Source organism: Boleophthalmus pectinirostris, unplaced genomic scaffold (genome assembly GCF_026225935.1).
Source record: "Boleophthalmus pectinirostris isolate CB_2022bp ecotype Guang Dong unplaced genomic scaffold, ASM2622593v1 HiC_scaffold_20, whole genome shotgun sequence".
Lineage (NCBI taxonomy): Eukaryota > Metazoa > Chordata > Actinopteri > Gobiiformes > Gobiidae > Boleophthalmus > Boleophthalmus pectinirostris.
In genome coordinates this window covers 32498331-32517466 of record NW_026571153.1, presented here as the reverse complement: position 1 = coordinate 32517466, position 19136 = coordinate 32498331, and the positions used below count along the sequence as shown (strand labels likewise).

The window sequence follows — 19136 nt, the reverse complement described above, 5'->3', positions numbered from 1 at the left end:
CACGGCCCCACCACATGTGCCCGTCCCCAGGCTGCACACGGCACCAATGTGAGGCAGGGACATCAAACACAGAGACTCCAACATGGTGGACTACAGCATGCGTGCAGATGTCAGGATGTGATAGTCAAACAACATATGTATAAGAGAAATATTAACATGTGCATCCTAAACATGTTTACTATGAGGCCCATTATCCTGCTGTGTTTATCCAACCACAACATCTGCACATTAACTGCAGATTTGAACTGACGGGAGGGCATCTGACAAATGGGAGGACATCTGGCACAAAAATCTTCAAGTGTTCTTGTTAAAAATTACTATGGCAAGTAACATTTAAGGAAAAATTCTGTGATAGATGTGCTAAAATATCAATAAAATAAATATAATAAATTGTTTCGAAAATTACGAAAATATAAAATTAAATAAATAAAAAGTAAAATAGCATAATTTCCCACAAATATATTATCTGTCTTCTTAAAAACCCAATATAATAAAATATAATTAGTAATAAATAATAAATATATAAACATTGTAGTAGTTGAGCAACCAATCACAAACAAGCCTGCAGTCTCCACTTCCTGTTAGCATCTGTGCTCGACATGCTACCTGGCTCATTCTCTTATTCTCTACATTTCATTGCTTCTTCTCATGTACACAACAAGTGACATCTTAGGACTGTTTTCAGTTTGTACTAACAGGATCCTTTATTCAGACGCAATTAAATCAAAGTTTGACCAAGAGAAGCAGCTGAGCGCACAAAAGTAAGTGTCTAAAAAATAGTTAGCCTAGCCTAGCCTAGCCTAGCCTAGCCTAGCCTGAACTTGGAACTTATAAAGTTGTAGGGAGAGGAAAACGGCTTAATTCAATCGGGAAAGTATTCATAAGTACTTCTAACATCACTCTTATCAGTGTTTTAATGATATATTTGTGTATTTTGATTATCTATGTACATTTAGAGCAGTTTGATGATGTGATATTACTATGATGTTACATTATCCGCAAGGGAATTATACTGTTTCACTTATGCTGCACTTATGACCCCAGGGTTGCTTTTTCCCAGAGTTTCTGTGCTCCAGTGCTCACGTCAGAAAAAAGGCAGAATGCTAGAGGTCTGCGCGGGATAGAATTTTTAGTTCAGCTCCTGCCCGCTCAGGCTAAGAATTGTAATTTACATTCATCATTTCTATATTTTACGTTCCCATGTTGTGTAGTCTCATCTCGCTCCCGCTCCCGCTAGTACTCGCAATGAATTTTCTAAATGTGTCCCGCGCCACACTGTTTTGCGTGGGGTCCTGCGGGCTGTAGAGCTCCACAGAATGCCGTAACATCATGTTTGGTCTAAAATGAGTTCATGTATTTTTGTTTACATTTGAGACCTCCTGAAAAATATTGAGCTCAAAATTGACCTTTGACCCTTATTTGTCAGTTCCTGTTATCTGCCTTTGTATCATGATCCAAAAATAAGGAGTTGCATAAAGGCAAAAGGCAGTAACTGTGTCAGTTATTGGTGATTTTCAGATTCTAAAATGTCATGATATCATCCCAAAAAGAGACAGATGCCTTTTAATAGCATTGTACTTTGTCATGAAATATCCAGAAAAGTTTATTTACAAATCTTTACTATAATAGACCTTTTACACAATACCCAGTGCCTCGCTGTAGGGTTGTGGTTAATGCTTTTCTGTGACAATGTCTGTGGAAATATCTTGCGTATTTTCTACCAGCTTCATAAATCTGCCTCATCACCAAATCTTCAACTCACAATGTCCACAAAGGATAAACATTCTAACATGAAGAATTTATCCACAACTATCAAGGTTCAAAAGACAAAAGCTTAAAGGCAAACAATGATTAGCATTAGTGAACTACTGAGCAGAACTAACATTGTTTTATTATTGTTTTATTTTAACAGTATTTATTTTAGTTGCCCCCATCTATATTAAATAATATCGGCCTATAGAACGTTGTGATGTCATCTGAAACAGCAATTACTGGGTTTCAGATAACATCACAGCCTCTATAGGTCAGGAGGAGGAGAAGAGAAGAGTGTTTCTACCTCAGCCCACTTCCGCATCCCACTCGCAAATTCAAAGAGCAGTGGATGAAAGTCAGAAGCGAGGGCTGGTGGAGCCGAATTGTCCGGATGGCGTCAGAAGAGCGACCCAACGAGCATGCACTGAATGACTGGAATTATTTTTAAGAAGAATAAACGTTTACATGATCGAGTAATACATTAATTCAGCTTTAAAACTGTAATATACAACCCACTTACTTTGGAATTGAGTTTAATTCTGTATAATCATTTATCATCATTTATAATAATCACAATTTACCTTCTAGATATTTCATGGCAAAGTACATCATCACATTCTAGAATCTGAAAGCCACCAGTAAAGCTCGGTGGCAGAAGAGCAAAGCTCTCGCGGACATATTTGAGCCTATGCAATTTTTTAAGTAAACAAAAGTGTGATGGTGACAGGTTGATGGGTCATTGTTGGTAAATACGTCTGTCACTCTGTAGTGTTATAAAACATTTCAACGAAGGCTAAGATTAGCTTTTATCATCGTTAAATCTCCATTGTTTCACATTATGCTCGGTGAACATTCTATGAGGTGTGGCGTCACAGTCCCGAGCTTTGTTCTTTTCTGTTGGTTCGTACCATCTGCATGACGGTAAAATGCGATATGGGGACATTGTCGTGTGCAGTTCAAACGACTGAAGCGCTGATGTTTAAGATAACAGGCCTTTGGTGTCGAGTGTAGGCATTCCCCATGAGCACGGATCTGAGCCCAGTCACTTGATAACATCTCTGTAAACGCCGAGCTACTACTCTACTGCTACATGTCAAGCACTTATCTGACACCAGTACTTTTCATTTGTCACCACAAAGACTGCAGTTATATAATGTCCTTTAAAGAGGGAGTGTTTGACTTCTATGGGGTATTAACCATTTATACACAACTTATTTAGATTTTACCTTTTACTAAGGCCGGGTATCATTCAGAAGTTGACGATACGATACATACCTTGACACACCGACCACAGTACAATACATACCTCTATACAGTGATCTTACGATTCGATACAGTTCAATATGATATATTTCAAATCAATTTGATATGGTTTAATGAAAAACAAAAGCTAAATCATGTGATACCGTGTCAAAGACTAAACCACTGCTTGTGCAAAGTTCATGTGAAATCCTCAAAACAGTGAAAATGTTAAATGTGTCCCATCACATTAAACGTTATGATATGTTGATATTTCATTTTCCTTTGCTTCCAGCACTAAGTCACCCCCCATTCAGAGCACCATCACAACACAATCAACATGTATCCCACAAATGAAACTATGCATCAGGTTTGTCAGTTTAGTAATGTTTTGTATGTTGCATATTTATGGAAAATTTTGGAATCTTACAGTTTACCATAAGGATGGTTTGAATAGGGCCAAGAAGAGATCACTAAATGACTCAAACATGCATGGATGACATCTAAGACCACTTTAGGCATGTTTTGGATGAGGGACTAGAACTTGATGATGTCATAATCTCAGATGGAGATCTATATAACTCTTTGGGAGATTCACTGTTTTTGAAAGAAATCTCCAAACTTCTAATCTGCAGTTGTTTCTCCTTATCATTATTATTTGTTTGGGATTGACTCCACAAACCTGTCATATTAATCTTCCAACTTGAAGTCCTTTCGACTGACAAGAATCACGTCTTTGGGGATGAATACTGGCACTGCTTTCTGAAGTGATTGTGAAAACATCATTTCACTTTTGCTTATTTCTCCTGACAAAGAAGACGTTGAACTTTGTGCTTGTATTGTCTTCATGTGGATAGGCCTAGTAATTAGAAATATGAACCATAAACCAGGGCCTCCCAGTGTGTCAGACGCCCTCCCTGTGTGTCAGATGCTCTCCCTGTAGTTTAGATCTCTACAAACACATTGTGACATACATGGGCTTCCCTCTCCAGCAGCTCATCTTGTTCTTTTCTGAACGACTCTTTGTTGAATCGTTTATTTTAAAATAAAGCAGAACATTAGATTTCACTTCACATGTGGCGTCGGTTTGATCTCGCTCAGTGCTTTGAATGGCCTGGTTTCCCTCATGAATTAAGTCTTTCTTTTATTCCCAGACTGTTGCATCATACTGCTGTTTTTACACCACTTCTGACACAGCGTGGGACGGCATCTGACACACCGAGGTGGCAGATGGACGTGAGGGCATCTGTCATGGCATCTGACACATAGAGATAGAGAAGAGTGGGAGAAGTGATTTACACAGGGAGATAGGAGCATGGGAGGGCATCTGGCACACAGGGATGCAGGAGAACAAGCATCTGATACACAGAATATGGGAGGGCATCTGACTGAAATGGGGTCTTGCAAGTTGTGACTTGGACTTGAGTCAGTCTTGAATCACTATTTTTAGGGCTTGAGTCTTGACTTGATAAAATGGATTAAGACTCGGGTGTCAAACACAAGGCCCGGGGGCTGGATCCGGCCCTCCAAGACCTTTAATCTGGCCCTTGGATGATTTTCTACTAAAATATTTGAATTATATTTTCTATTAAAATATTGGTAATTTTCTGCAGTGCTGAGCATAGCAGCGTCTCCAGAGCCTCTGTACATGGCCCCTCCCACCAGAGCAGCACAAATGAAGACTTGTCTCTTTCCAAACGCTCTTAAAGGACGATCGTTTTGACTGTTGACCGTGACACCCTCATCAGAAAAATGTCCAACATGAGAAAAGTGGAGCCGAGTGCAGGATTTTCCAAGAAAAAATGGACTTATTCCTATGTGCATACAAGTTCATGTTAAAACATTGTGTTGAAATTGCATTTTTCTTGAAGTTTAAGGTTGTTCATAATATTATAATATTTTGTAAAAGAAAGTTCATCAATTTAAAATGATTTCTGTAATGGATCTGTGTTTCTCTGCACAAATATTTGAACTTGTTGTTATTTTTGGGGTTTATATGCCATGAGTTTTCTGATCCGGCCCCTTTGGAAAAAAGCAGATTGGATACAGCCCCTGGACCAAAATGAGTTTGACACCCCTGGATTAAGACATGACTTGACTTGGACTCGAAGGTCAGGGACTTGACTTGGATTTGAGCCCTGTGACTTAAGAATACTTGATGCTAAAAGTATGTTTTTAGAGAATACTTTTCTCTTTACAGTTGATGCTTCCACTTCTCTACAGTATTTGTTACTTTGGATGTAACTGAAGTACTGTGATGTGGTATCCTCAAATGTACTATAGTAAATGTACAACACAGTAAAACAGAATGAAGTACAGAGAACACGATTCTTTCATTTCAGTGCAGACAAAATAACAGTTATTAAGCACTTTTAAATCTGAATTCTTTCTGTTTTGACCACACTAAGATCTTGTCAAGACATTTAAAAAGGAAACAATTGCATTTCTACATCTATTACATAAATACACATATTTAAATATACTGTGATTTTTTTAAGTACTATTAGGTAAAAATTCGTATAAATTGCAAAAATCTAAGCTATATTTGGTACTTTGGTTTAAAGACTTGAAATGACTTGAGGCTCAAAGCAGATGACTTGGGCTTGACTTGGACTTGTGGGCCAGTGACTCGAGACTCGACTTGAGACTTACTTGAGACTTGTAAAACAACGACTTGGTCCCACCTCTACATGATCTGCCACAAAGGGATATAAGAGAATGGGAGGCAAACATCTAACAAACAGATATTGGAGGGCAACAGGCCTTTGCCAAAAGCTTTGCGTCACACTCTCTTAGTCCACTTGTTTACAGTCTATTGTGACACTTCCATCAATCAGCCTGGAGTACTCATTTGAATGTACCAGCTGCATAAATAATAAAAACAAATGATAATACTTCCTCGAGGTTTTAACTGTAAATCATTGTTCCAAATCTGATGATTCATTTGTTGTCTATTGATGATGTTGATAGCACAGCTCTACAAGGAGTAGAGAGTATATTATTATTCACTCTATTCTTTATTATTAGTCTGTCTGCATCTCCAAATCTCAAAATGCTCTGTTCCACCGTGTGATGTCATGAAGTGGTAGCTTTCAAGTGAACAGCTCCTTTTACCTTTTTTGTTTAATTGGGATTCCAGAGCTGAAATCATCCAAATGATTTCAGTGAAGATGTATGGAGTTTAAAAGCACAGTGATACACTTCCTGTATCACCACATGACATCATCATGAAGTGGAACAGTTTGAACGAAGCACTGAGCCTAAATATGCAAGTTTGTGTATTAAACATGTGTGAATGAAACAAAACTGCCGGTCTGGTTGTGATGAGGAATTGTGGTGTGCAAAAATACTGGAATATTGATGTATCTTGTGGTTTCATTTGATGATAATGTATCGATATAGTGGGCTGCTGTATCAATATATTGCCAAGAGTATTTTTACGTATATTTTACTAAATTATTTTGTGCAAGAGCTACAACTGTGTTGACATTTTCACAGTTTTTATGAGTAAAATGGGTGTTTTTCATTAACTTTGCCCAAATTTCATGGACTTAGTAGACTTGTCAATATCATATCATATGATTTAGCCTTTGTTTTTCACTGAACTGTATCGATTTGGAATATATTGTATGGATTCGCATCGAAAAACATATTGAAAAACATCGTATCATGACCTATGTATCGAGGTATGTATCATATTGGCAACTTCTTAATGATACCCAGCCCTAATGAGGAAACAACATGATAACACAGATCAGAGAAAAGTGTCATAGGAGCCCTTTAATGTTCCACTGTAGCTCTGCAAGAAAAGCATGATCACGTTTCTAATTCATTCTGATGCTTTGTGTTTCAGATGGAGAGGAAGCGAGTTGTGTCAGGTGCGTCCCCGACAGGGAGTCTGGTGAGCGGGTGGTCCTTCCCCTGTCAGCCCGCACAGGTGCTGGTGGTAGAGGCCCTGCCACCCTGGTGGTCCTCCACCAGCAGGGTGCTCTGTGAGGCTCTAGAGAATGTGCTGTCCCTGGCCTCCAGTCTGGACGGGCCCACAAGAATCCCCCTGCTCACTGTGTACGCCATCAGCCATCAGCAGGAGTGTCTGCTGCCCTTTGTGGTACGGATACCTGTTTGTGTGTGTGTGTGTGTGTGTGTGTGCGTGTGTGTGTGTGTGCGTGTGTGTGTGTGTAGAGATGGGACTACCTTTTTAAATGTTACAAGAGTTTCATCTGTCTCTTCTACACAGTACTTTCTGAGCTTGGTATATATTAAAGAGGTGGTATGATACCTTTGCTCTCACTGTTTGTTTTTTTTAAGTGCCAGTATTACACATAATTGACTCTTGTGAGTCATTTATGTGTTTAAGCCATGTTAGAATGTTGTTACCTCCTTAACACATACCTGGAGTTGTGTTTTGGTTCATTTAGACATGTTTGAATAATGCTTTATTATCCACCAGTCTACATCTCCAGAGCTTGTGATGTCATGTAGTGGTAGTTTAATTACCATCTACATTTTACCCTTTTTTGTAGAGATTGGCAATTCTAGGGCTGATATTATCCAAATGATTCCAGTGAAGGTAAATGGAGTTTAAAAAGTGGAACACTTCCTGTATTACCACATGACATCACAAAAAGGAATGAAATGAAAAATGTTTTCAGTTTAATTTGCAGAGTTTGTGTGTTAAACGTGTGAATGAAACAAAACACAACTCCTGGTCTGTTTGTGATGAGGAAACTACTGTACATTAGAACAGATCAGAAAACTGCATAATATAGAGGGAGTATCAGAGTACATCCTGCCCCGTTTATGTGGCTGCAGAAAGAGCCCCTGTCATGTCATGTATCATGTCAGTGTCTTGTAGACTTTTTGGGGGGCGGGGCTAGGCGTGTCCATCAGGGATGAAAGAATGTTTGCTACTGAAGTTTGGGCCATTTCTTCTCATCATTTACCCACTCACCTGAATTTAACGCATGGGTCATTAAGACGTATCCCACTCACTAATGTTCATTTAGCAACAGAACGTCTTTTATCACACAAGTGTTTTAGTGCTCTGACACAGTGCTAGCTAGCGTTGCAACTTAACCACACATGTTAACCACACAGACAGCTGTGCTTTCTACCCTCTGGGTGTGTGCACATCCACTCTGCTGATAAATATACTGCATTAACAACTGAGTACATGGACAGGACAAACTCATGTGAAAGCTCAGAACCTCCAGAATTCCCTCCCTGAGCTGCAGAGGCTGCACTAGCTCTGATAGAGTATTGGTGCAGGTCCTCTCCTATCAGAGAGAAACACTATAGGTTTAAACCAACTGGATTTCAGCACTGAACCTGACAACCCTATGTGCTTACCATCACAAATATATGTATGTTTATGGAATATTACATACTGTCATACTTACATACTTAGATATTTACCACCAGTAAAGGACAGTATTGATATATTGCAGTATTACAAAGTAATCATCCAAAGTATTATTACTTTGACTACTGAAGTGACCATTATAGTAATTCTACTACTGACAAACAGACAATGTTGTATGTTGAGTCTACCAAAGATTCGTATTGGAGATGACAAAAAGCTAGTATTATTGTTACAGCAACAGTATAGAAAGTTAGAATTTGTTATCAAAAAAGTAAATCTACCCACTGCAGAATATTTCACTGAGAATTCTTTAAGTAAGAAGACATTTGAAGGAGGTTCTTTAAAAACTTCCTTGGACAAACAGTCCTGACTGACACTGCACTGCTGACTCTAATCTGAAAAACATAACTCTCCTTATGTGTGTGTGTGTGTGTGTGTGTGCGTGCGTGTGTGCGTGTGTGCGTGTGTGTGTGTGTGTGTGCGCGTGTGTGTGTTTGTATTGCAGCCTGTGCGTGGTAACCTGCTCCGGCTGCACTCGTGTGTGGAGGAGCTCCGGTCTCTCTCGGGGGAGGGCTGTGTACGTGGAGCCCACACAGGAGCACTGCTCATGGGACAGGCTGTGCTGGACAGTCTGCAGCAGTACAAGCAGTACCAGAGACACACCAGCACCACCAGCGGTACCCAGGCAGCCCAGAACAACTGCTCTGTGGAGGTCAGGACACACCCGCCGCTTTCCTCACACACATACATACACACACTAACACACAATATGAGGGAAATATCCAGAAAAGTACTGACGCTGAAATAGACTCAAGTACATTTCAACTTGGCTTTCCACACAAACCTCAATGCTGCGACGTGATTGGTGCACCAATCACCTGGCCATCGTGTCACCAGCAGGGGCATCCCAAGATTCTCGTGAGTCTGTGAACTAGGGATGGGCATGATTAGTCGATTAATTGATAATTGATCATTAAGAATTTCATTGATTACGTTAATTTTAATCGACAAACCGAATGCAGGTTGCTGTGCGTAGCGTGACCAAACAGGGGTCCGTACATGTAGCTCTGTGACTCAGAAGGAGTGAGACACAGTCTGCAACGTACCGAAGCACAAATGCTTATTTAACAATGACTTGTACAAGAAATTCCACACTTTCCGTTGCGTTCGGGACAAGTGTGAGTCCATGTGCACAGTGTATAAAGCAGCACATATGTTTCAGTGTCCAGTGGGAAAAAGTTTTGCCAGGTGAGAGTCGCACAAAGTCGATGACGAGTCCCCACCTCCCACTGCCCGTACGGTGTCCTGGTTTTGACAAATGCAAATATGGTCACACTAACTTGTATTCCACTGAGTCGTGTCCTTTAATCCGACAGAAGTTGAACTGCATCAGCGCAGAAGAGCTGTAGTTTTATCTTCGCTGAGTTTATGCAAATTAGCGATGCGGTTTTAAGTTTTGTTTCTGTGAGAGTTGCGCAAAACTGAATTAAACACATTATAATGTCAAACGGATTGATGTGGCTCTAGAGTGGTTACGGTTTATATGTCGTAAAGTTGAATTTATTTATGCAGATTAGTAGTGCAGATAGTAATAATAATGATGATCATTTTAATATAAAAACATTAATGATTAATCGATAATCAATCGTTAATTCTTCTGACGATTGATTAAGAACATTTCATCGAATGCCCGTCCCTACTGTGAACTCACAAATATCGTGAGAACCCATATTGCTGTGCAAGGGTAGCAGAGGCTGCATTAGCACTGATGAGCGATTGGCTGTAGATGCTGGAGTTTAGGTAGTGACCATTCAGAGAGAGTCTTTATGTTTAAACCAACTGGATTTCAGCATTGTAACTCTCAAATCCGAATGAGAGACTTATGTGAGGCTCATTCTGCTTTCAGAATGGGAATAAAAATACACAATATAAGCAAAATAATTAAAGGCGGATGGTACTCACAAAATATCTTAGTATTTTTTTGCATTATCTTGATCACCATATTCAGGGTGCATCAAGTTTCCTTCAGGCAAATGTGAAGAAATAAGTGTCGGAGTTTTTACCTGCATATAGTTATTATTGTGCTGTTTCTGTACTGATATATTATTTGTGTTTTAGCCACAACGTATAATGTAAGCCTTCGTTCAAAAGCTCCCAAATGCCCTGTCTGTAATAGTCTACTTGCATGTTGTGTTCTATTTTTAACTTCTACAAGGCTAAACCACTGAGCCCTCAACATCTGTGTGTTCATTTTATCGCTGTCCCACATTTCACAAGCAGCATTGTTCATCTCACCATTAACAAAGTAGGAGCCTGTAAAAAGCTCCAGACACCACGCTGCCTTTGTGTGGAGCTGCTGATGGAGAGAGCTAAATTCTGCCTCTGTTTCCCCCCTGAGCACACTGCCACCATTGTCCCCTCAGACACTCAGCTCACACGGGAAGAGGAGAGGGGACAGAGCCGGCCCCTGTGTCTCGCCCAAAGCAGCCCTGCATATGGACCCTATCAGGAAAGACTTCAATAATGGCATCACAGCTTCATCTGCAGGCCGGGATACTGTCAGTCACTGGTGCTTCCTCAGCTGGGTCCCTGCTGCTCATGGAAGTACATTAAGTTCACCGCACATAATTGATGTCATTATTTTATATAGAGAGCAGGTCTATTCAACTCAATAGATGATTTTTTTTTTTTGAAAGAAACAATACTGAAAATCCACATACAAGATTTGTTAGTCTCACTGTATTCATCCCTGAGGGGCAGTTTAAGCACATTGAGCAGAAAAATGCAACAATAATAGAAAACCCAAACAAAAGTCTCATCAGTGCAGCTCATAAGGTAGTGTCATCAGATCCAGTGTCAGGGCAATGAACTCTGAACTCTTTCTGAACTCTGGAGACACAACAGAAAATCTCTCCTGAGACAGGACATTTCCTCAAAGGTATTTGGTATAGAAAGTCCATTGCAGTTGTGTAAAAAGTTGGGGGAAAAAAGGTCCACCTTCAACGAGGACCATGGACAGTAACAAAAGTTCCCCAACCCTGTCTGCCGATGTCTCTACCCCTCTGCGCTGTCACTACATCCACAAATCCACAGAGGAGTGTGCATCGCAGCAGGACACTCACCTGCACAACCACTCAGTAGACACCCCATGCCGCTGGACTTCCTTCTCCGCTTAAGCAATAGCTCTGCTGCGGGACATTCAAACAAACAGCATCACATGACGACGCCATCGGCCCAGCCGTGCAGGTGTGAGTGCGGGCCACAGAAGAGGTCACGTCGACCTAATTACAAATCCTGGACACCAATTATGATTTTTGTCTAAACTTAGTCTGGAGATTCTTTTTTTTCAATTAAATTTAAATTTTATGTTATTCTGTAGGAAAAAACCTTGGACAGATCCATGACTCAAGGGTCCAACCCAACACCAGCCATCATACAGGAAAAGTACACTCATAAATCTTTTATTTTTTTTTGTATAAAATTCATTCTTATAAGTTGGTGTTGGTGTGTGCAAGTTCTGCACTGTAATAAACATTCAAAACCTATACCCCCATTTTTTTCTGTGCTCCTAAAATGTTTAACTTAGGGGCACATGCTGCAGAAAAAAAAATAAAAATGCGTAGAGCCCTGCAAGCTGGATCTCCATGGATACAGGAAAAACAAAAAAGTTAAAAAAGTTTGAAAACTTCTCAGTGTGCCAGCCAGTCAGCCACAAGAGCAGTCAACGATGGCCATGGCAGCCACAGATCCTTGTAAATAAATTTGCCAGATTACACTTGTGTGTTGGGGTAAATAAAATGCACCAATCCAGACTTTTTTCTTTCCAATACGGTTAATACGGTTTGTATCTGGCAATGCCCAATATCAACCAAAACCAGTAAAAAAGCTGAAAATAGTGTTGTATAAATAACATATGGGTATTAAATGTGTTATGTAACAGGCCCACATGAATGATTTGTGTTAGTTTCAAATAATAAGAATCAAAGCATGTCCATTCTTTCCTACAGTAAAATGGAGCGATCCATGTGGGAGAGAGCACTTGGTTAAGTTCAAAGATGGTGGTTAACACAGTATATATATATAGTTGCCCTAATTTAGTTTCATCATTTCGTTTTTTCATGTGGTCTGAGAATATTACGTTTGTTTTTGTAATCATTAACTTCCAATAAACACTGCCTTTGGAGTTACTTATAGTCACACTGACAGCTTTATTAAGACTTGAAAGGACTTGACTCTTGAGTGATTGCAGAGGGTACTGTAGTGTGTTCTTTCAGTGAATTTCTTATTTCAAAACATTCAAAATGGCTGCCGCATCAGATGGACCATTTCAAATGTACTATTGTTTTCAAAAGGCTGGACCACTTCAAAGGAGATCTCTAAAAGCCTTTCTGCAGCTGCACTGTTAATCTTACTTTAAGATTGGAATCTTAAGTGTTGAACGGTAGAGAGTGGTTGATACATGTTTGAGTAATTTTCAAACATTCAGTAAACCATTACTCTGAAAAATCCACTTGATTTTTTTTTTTTTTTGTTTTTAATGTCATGTCCAAATTAAATATTAAGCAGCGTTGTAGATTATCAGTTCGTGTACCATTCATTCTTTCTAATTTCATTTAAGAACGAAAAACAATAAAATGGGAAAACAGTTTGTTATTTCATTATTCCATTTATTGTCAAACAAAAAACAGATTTTTGACCTCTATTTTATTTGAAGTTTATTTCAAATAATACCAATCAGAAAACATTCATTATTTCAATTTTGGTATTTTATTCACACAGTTTATCGCCTCGCTGCTACTTGTTTCTCATCATGGAGTTCAACAATTACTTTCTAAGACATGAAAGTAAACATGTCACGATGAAAGAAGAGGACATGTTTGTTTACAAAATGAGCCCAACTTTGCATCGGTAACCAGTCCTTTGTGTCTTAGGTAGTGTTTTTCACAAAATCTTTGAATATTCATTTCTGAGCACATCTTAATTACATTTCCTTCAGTGTGGCGGAAATTTCCGCATGTGTCAAACCACTCTTTGATGTATTTAGCATGGATCTCGATGGCAGCTATGGTAGCCTAACATCCTGTGATACAGACTGATGCTTCCAAAAACTTTCAAATATGTGCTAGGCAGCATAACAGCAGAACTTCTGAGGTATATAAATCAAAGACAATAAAATATCCATATTTAAATAGGCACAATGTTTTTTGATTGGTGTTATTTGAAACAAACTTTAAAGTAAATGTTGGAAATAGAGGAGATATGTTTTTTGACACTAAAACAGAATAATAAAATAACAAACTGTTTCCACATTTTATTATTTTTCATTCTTAATTGAAATTCAAAAGAACATTTGTGAGTTTAAGGACTATGTGACATCACTCATGACTGCCCTAATTACAGCCTGATTAGACCAATCACCCTGTTCTTCACATGTGCAGAGCCTGATTTTTTCCTCCTCCTCATTCTCTCTTTTAGTCCTCCTTTCCCTTCACTCTCCCTTTACTCAAAAGGTACTGCCCAGTTTAGCAGCTCTATTTGAAATGTAGTTGTGGGAGAAGTTTAGGTGTTTAGTCCCACTTTAAAGATAGATATTTTCTTACTTACATGGGCACTCTTACAATTTTGAATTTTGTGATACTGTCTACATATTAGTAATCTATTAGAACACAGATACAAGTCATTTCTTGTAGTTGTCCTGATGTGGCATGTGTATCCAGGTTACCGTGGTGACCAGTCATCCCGGCCCCTCCACTCTCCGTCAGCTGGAGGTCAGGCTGAGGGAGGCAGACCTGGTGTCCTTGAAGAGACTGCTCCTGGTGCAGATCCTCCACAGCTCTTCAGATTGGAGCCAGAGCAATACCCCCAGTGAGGACACGCCCCAAGAGGCTTCTGAAGGTACCACCACTACCCCCACCCCCTACTCTTTCCTTCCTACACTAGTGTTGTCACTATACTAACATTTCAAACTCGATCCAATGGAGCTCAACATTGATTGCCCATCTGCCACTTCTGGAAATACATTTCTCCTTCATTTTTCCCATAGACCTTCAGCAAAAAAAGATAATAGTTAAAGTTTAAAAACTCAGGGTTAATCAGCCTTAGTGATGCCTAACAGCCATAAGACCTATCACTCTAGTTAAAATCTGTTTCTCAAACTTTACAAACCACAATTTTGGACTTAAAACAACCATGCTAAGGAAAATTCATTCTTTTAATATCAGTAATGTTCTTATGACATTTTCATCAGAGTTTTATTTAATCTATTGTTGCATTTTGGAATGTCTGTGGGTTTGGTGCCCTCTCTGTGTCTAGTACAAATCGTCTGGCTCGGTTGGTCAAAGTGGCAGGTAAAATTATAGGCTTACAGCAGTCCCCGCAGCAGCACATCTATAACAGGGTAAGGCCCAACAAATAATGGAGAACCCTGACCATCTGCTGTTTGAGGAGTTCAATCTCCTTCCTTCTAGGCGCATCTGAGAATGCCACAGATTAGAACTCAGAGGGCTTGGACTTCCTTTATTTCTGAAGCCATAACTCGGATGAATGCTCTCTTATAGCTTGGATCAGTCGTTATGAAATGCGGTTACGTATCTGTTCTTTTCTTTGCCTATTTTTAAGGGAATCTATGGCTGCATTGTTGAGCTAAGCTTAAGCGGTGGGTCTATTCCCATGTGGTCTTATATGTGTATAATCCCTCAGGTAGGTTCCATAGTGGTCCATGGGCGTATACTAGTCTATGTTGCTCTTGTTCTCTCAAAGCACTACACTGTGTCATTATTCTTTTACTACACTTGGTGGTAAGGTACTGTCTGGGTCAGACTAATGGAAACAAGGCTGCAAATCTGTGCCATCTGCCCCTCCAGCCATACAACAACAGAATTTGGTCCAGCTTGATCTGATTTCCGATACTTTTGACAATTCTGCCCTACACATACAGAGCCAGTTTCTATGTTTCTTGGGGACATTGCGTTGATCTACATTGATTTTTTATTTTTATTTATTTTTTTTTTCATTTAGACAGATAGATGTATTTCTTTTTAAAACTCAACTTTACGTCCTGATATTTTTCAACTTTTCTTCACAAACTGATAAAAAGTACCTGGAGGTCTGTTTTTATTGTCTGATAATCAGGAAGTGCATCGCTTGCAAGCAAGTAAGCTTTCCCATCACAGCACAACTTGTATGCTCAGAATGCTTGAGAAAAGGGAGGAATAACTTTGGACCACTGCAAACTGTTTAAACAAACAGAGCCTTTGAGGTTGTGGCTAAAGTGAGTGTGACAGGTTAGACTACTCATTTTACTAACACACAGTAGTTCACATGTTTAAATTTTTTCAAGTTTGGTCAAGTTTATAATTTTACTTTTTGGTTGGACACTGGCAGCAGATGTGACATAGAGGTAATTCCATAACTGTTAGCAACCAATACCAAGGACAAAAAGTAAGAGAAAGACTAATCTATACAAATATGATTACACTCATGAAAATAAATGACAACACTTTTATTTTTTTTTATAAATGAAATGCTTTATTGTGTATTGTGGATGGAGGCGGAAGGGACCCAGATCACCCTCTCCACAGACACTTGTGTGTGCTCTCTCAAGCCAAACATACTGGACTCTGAGACTCCTCTCTCTGAGAGGGTTAAAGCTTTGTCCTTTATGTCATCACAGCTCAACAGTCTGTAATCTGGAACCTCCTCATTGTGTGTGTGCATGTGTGTGTGTGTGTGTGTGTGTGTGTGTTTGTGTTTTCCTGTGTCCAATTGTTTTATTGTATTGTTTGTATCTATGTGTTGTTGTTTTTTTTTACACTGTTTGTGAAAAAGATTTTCCTCTTGGGAACAATAAAGGTTGGTTTATCTACCTGTCTATCTATCCATCTGTCTTTTCCATCTATCTCTTCCATGTTGATGACATAGGTAGAGAGACTCCATTTTAGAATTCACTGCTACTTTTTAATAACTTTTCAACTTTTCTCCACAAACTGCTCCTTGACTGATGTAAAACCATGATTAACATTGACCACAGGTAGTATCCCACCAAACCAAATGGTCTGTCTGTCATACACTTTAAGCTTGTGGTTAGTGCTGCAGTGTAGAGGGTGGGTCTCTCTCTTTAATAGAACACAGTGTTTGTTAAATGAGGTTTTGTCATTAGCTGTCAGACAGCATACGCCCTGCTCATTACCACGGGACTCCTGCTACTGCTTCTATGGTTTTATTAACACCATAAAGAATATCAGTGACACTTGTAAAACGTCTCTCACTGTCTGTATGGAGAGCTGCTTCTTATGACTACTTCTATTTTTGTGTGTGGTTTTATGGAGATTGTGTAATTGTTTTGATGCAGGGTACAAAGCGGTTACCCGTGGCACTGGCTTTGAAATAAGCTCATATGGATCTGTCTTCAGGCTGTGTTCACTCACAATGAGGAACTCCCTGAAAGAGTTCCACTGATCAGATGCACCGTTGAACATGTTTCAAATGAGAGGGCCAGTACCTGATTTTTGGCCATGAATTTCAGGAAATGTGTCTTGCCCCAGTACAGATATAATGTATAAGCAGCTCCTGAGGTTGAAGTAAGTCAGCTGTGTAGTGTTTGCATTTAATTATAAAGTGTTTTACTGTCAGGAAGTGTGCAGTTAGCATTCTAATTGTCCTCTGTGCTTGACCCATTTTACAATGCCGCAGACACAGACACAACACAAACTCCACACAGACACAGGGAGAACATGCAAACTCCACACAGACACAGGGAGAACATGCAAACTCCACACAGACACAGGGAGAACATGCAAACTCCACACAGACACAGGGAGAACATGCAAACTCCACACAGACACAGGGAGAACATGCAAACTCCACACAGACACAGGGAGAACATGCAAACTCCACACAGACACAGGGAGAACATGCAAACTCCACACAGACACAGGGAGAACATGCAAACTCCACACAGACACAGGGAGAACATGCAAGCAATGTACAGAATCTGCAGAGATATTATTAGTGAACAGAGAAGGATCTGCAATCACCTGTCAAATTCTGGATGGGAGAACCAGTCGATGGTTTTGCGTCACCGTATGCACGTAGATTTCCTCCCGAAAACTAAATGCAGAAGACGCGACTCCACTTTTGCATCTTCTGTTCAGACTGTCATCATATAAACAACATGCAAACTCCACACAGAATGGCCTCAGCAGCCTGAGCCTTCTTGTTGTGAGCCACCGCACCAAATCCAGTGTGGCACATAGCCGTTATCTGTGGAGTTGCATGTTCATCCTGTGTCTGCACAGGTTTCCTCTGGGTGCTCTGAACTTATTCATTACAAATGTATTAACATATGATCCTAAACCAAACAAAAAGTGAACCCAAACAATTTGTCACAGTCATTCATCTCAATATGAAACTGTTCAAATTGAAAATGTTCCCTTAAGAGTTCAAAGTTTTTTGTTGCTGTTCCTCTGCTCTTGCACTCGACTGCACTGTTGTGTGTGATTTCAGTGAACACGTGTGCAGGATATAGGTCCCCTGAGGTGGAGATGTTGCTCTGTTGGCCGTGAGCCTCCTCTATAACTGTGATCAGATCAGTGAGAGCAGAGCTGGGTGGGCAGATGATGCCGCTTCAGTGTGTTCTGTGGAGTGACTGGAGACTGTATAGGCTTCACGCAGTGGGCGGGTCTGACTCATGTGCATTAACCTACAGCAGGCTCTCAGCTGTCATGTCCTCCTCACCACTTAAGCGCTCACAATATGGAAATGTCAGTGCAATCAGCTAATGTGCAGTCTGGGCTTCTGTTAATGCTACAGATGCAGAAGGAAGTAGATTGTCTTTGAATGCCCTATATTACACTATGTTCTATTTCTGTCTATTTTATCATGTAGTTTCCTCATCGCAAACTGACCTGGAGTTGTGTTTTGTTTCATTCACACATGTTTAACACAAAAGCCTGAATAATTAAGATGAGCTCTTCTTCTCAAGCAGAAAACACTCTGTTCCACCTTGTGATGTGGTGATACAGGAAGAATTTCACTGTGTTTTTATCTATATGTCTATATGTCTACACCTTCACTAGAATTATTTAGATAATTTCAGGCCTGGAAATGCCAATCTTTACTGAATAAAGGTAAAAGGAGCTGTTCACTTGAAAACTACCACCTCATGATATCACAAGGTGGAACAGAGCATTTTGAGCTTTGGAGACTATAATAATGAAAGGTTACTCAAACATGTGTGAATGAAACAAAACACAACTTGAGGTATGACAACATTCTAAAATGGCTTAAAGCTCACAAGATTCCAGGGCCTTTAAAATGTTTATTTTTATAACAGCCAGAGTGCCGTGATGTAGGGTAAACGTCACTTCCGGTTAATGCTTTTTTATGGTAAAATATCTGTGGAAATGTCTCTGTTATCTTCCACCAGCTTCATAAATCTGCCTATTGACGTCATGAAATCGATTTTTAATTTTAATTCTAGAATCAGTCTGAGTTCAGCAGTTACTTATTAATGAAATACTTATAGCTTGTGTTTTATTCATGACCCTAATGTTAGTTTTGCTCAGTAGTTCTCTAATGTTTGTCGATGTTCACCTTTAAAGGGCCCATCTCATGCAAAATCAACTTTTCAGAGCTTTCTACCTTCTCAGAGTGATGTGTGGGCCTTGTATATGTCGCCCAAGTGGTTTTTAGATTGATTCGGTGTTTTGTAACAAATTGCAGCATATTTGTGCCACCCTCCCATGTGACAACAAACTAAAGCTGCTACAACGATGACGCTACA

The 19136-nt window shown here is 39.7% G+C and overlaps 1 protein-coding gene across 1 annotated transcript in view; it reads left to right on the top strand.

The window, feature by feature from the left end:
- The first annotated feature begins 645 nt into the window (after positions 1 to 645).
- The window catches only part of m1ap (meiosis 1 associated protein), a 67220-nt gene continuing 48729 nt past the window's right edge, over positions 646 to 19136 (top strand). Inside the window, exons 1-4 of the mRNA XM_055156548.1 lie at positions 646 to 761; positions 6845 to 7099; positions 8859 to 9065; positions 14071 to 14248. Coding sequence (XP_055012523.1) covers positions 6845 to 7099; positions 8859 to 9065; positions 14071 to 14248 — 640 coding nt within the window. The 5' untranslated portion in view covers positions 646 to 761. The remainder of the gene's footprint in view (positions 762 to 6844; positions 7100 to 8858; positions 9066 to 14070; positions 14249 to 19136) is intronic.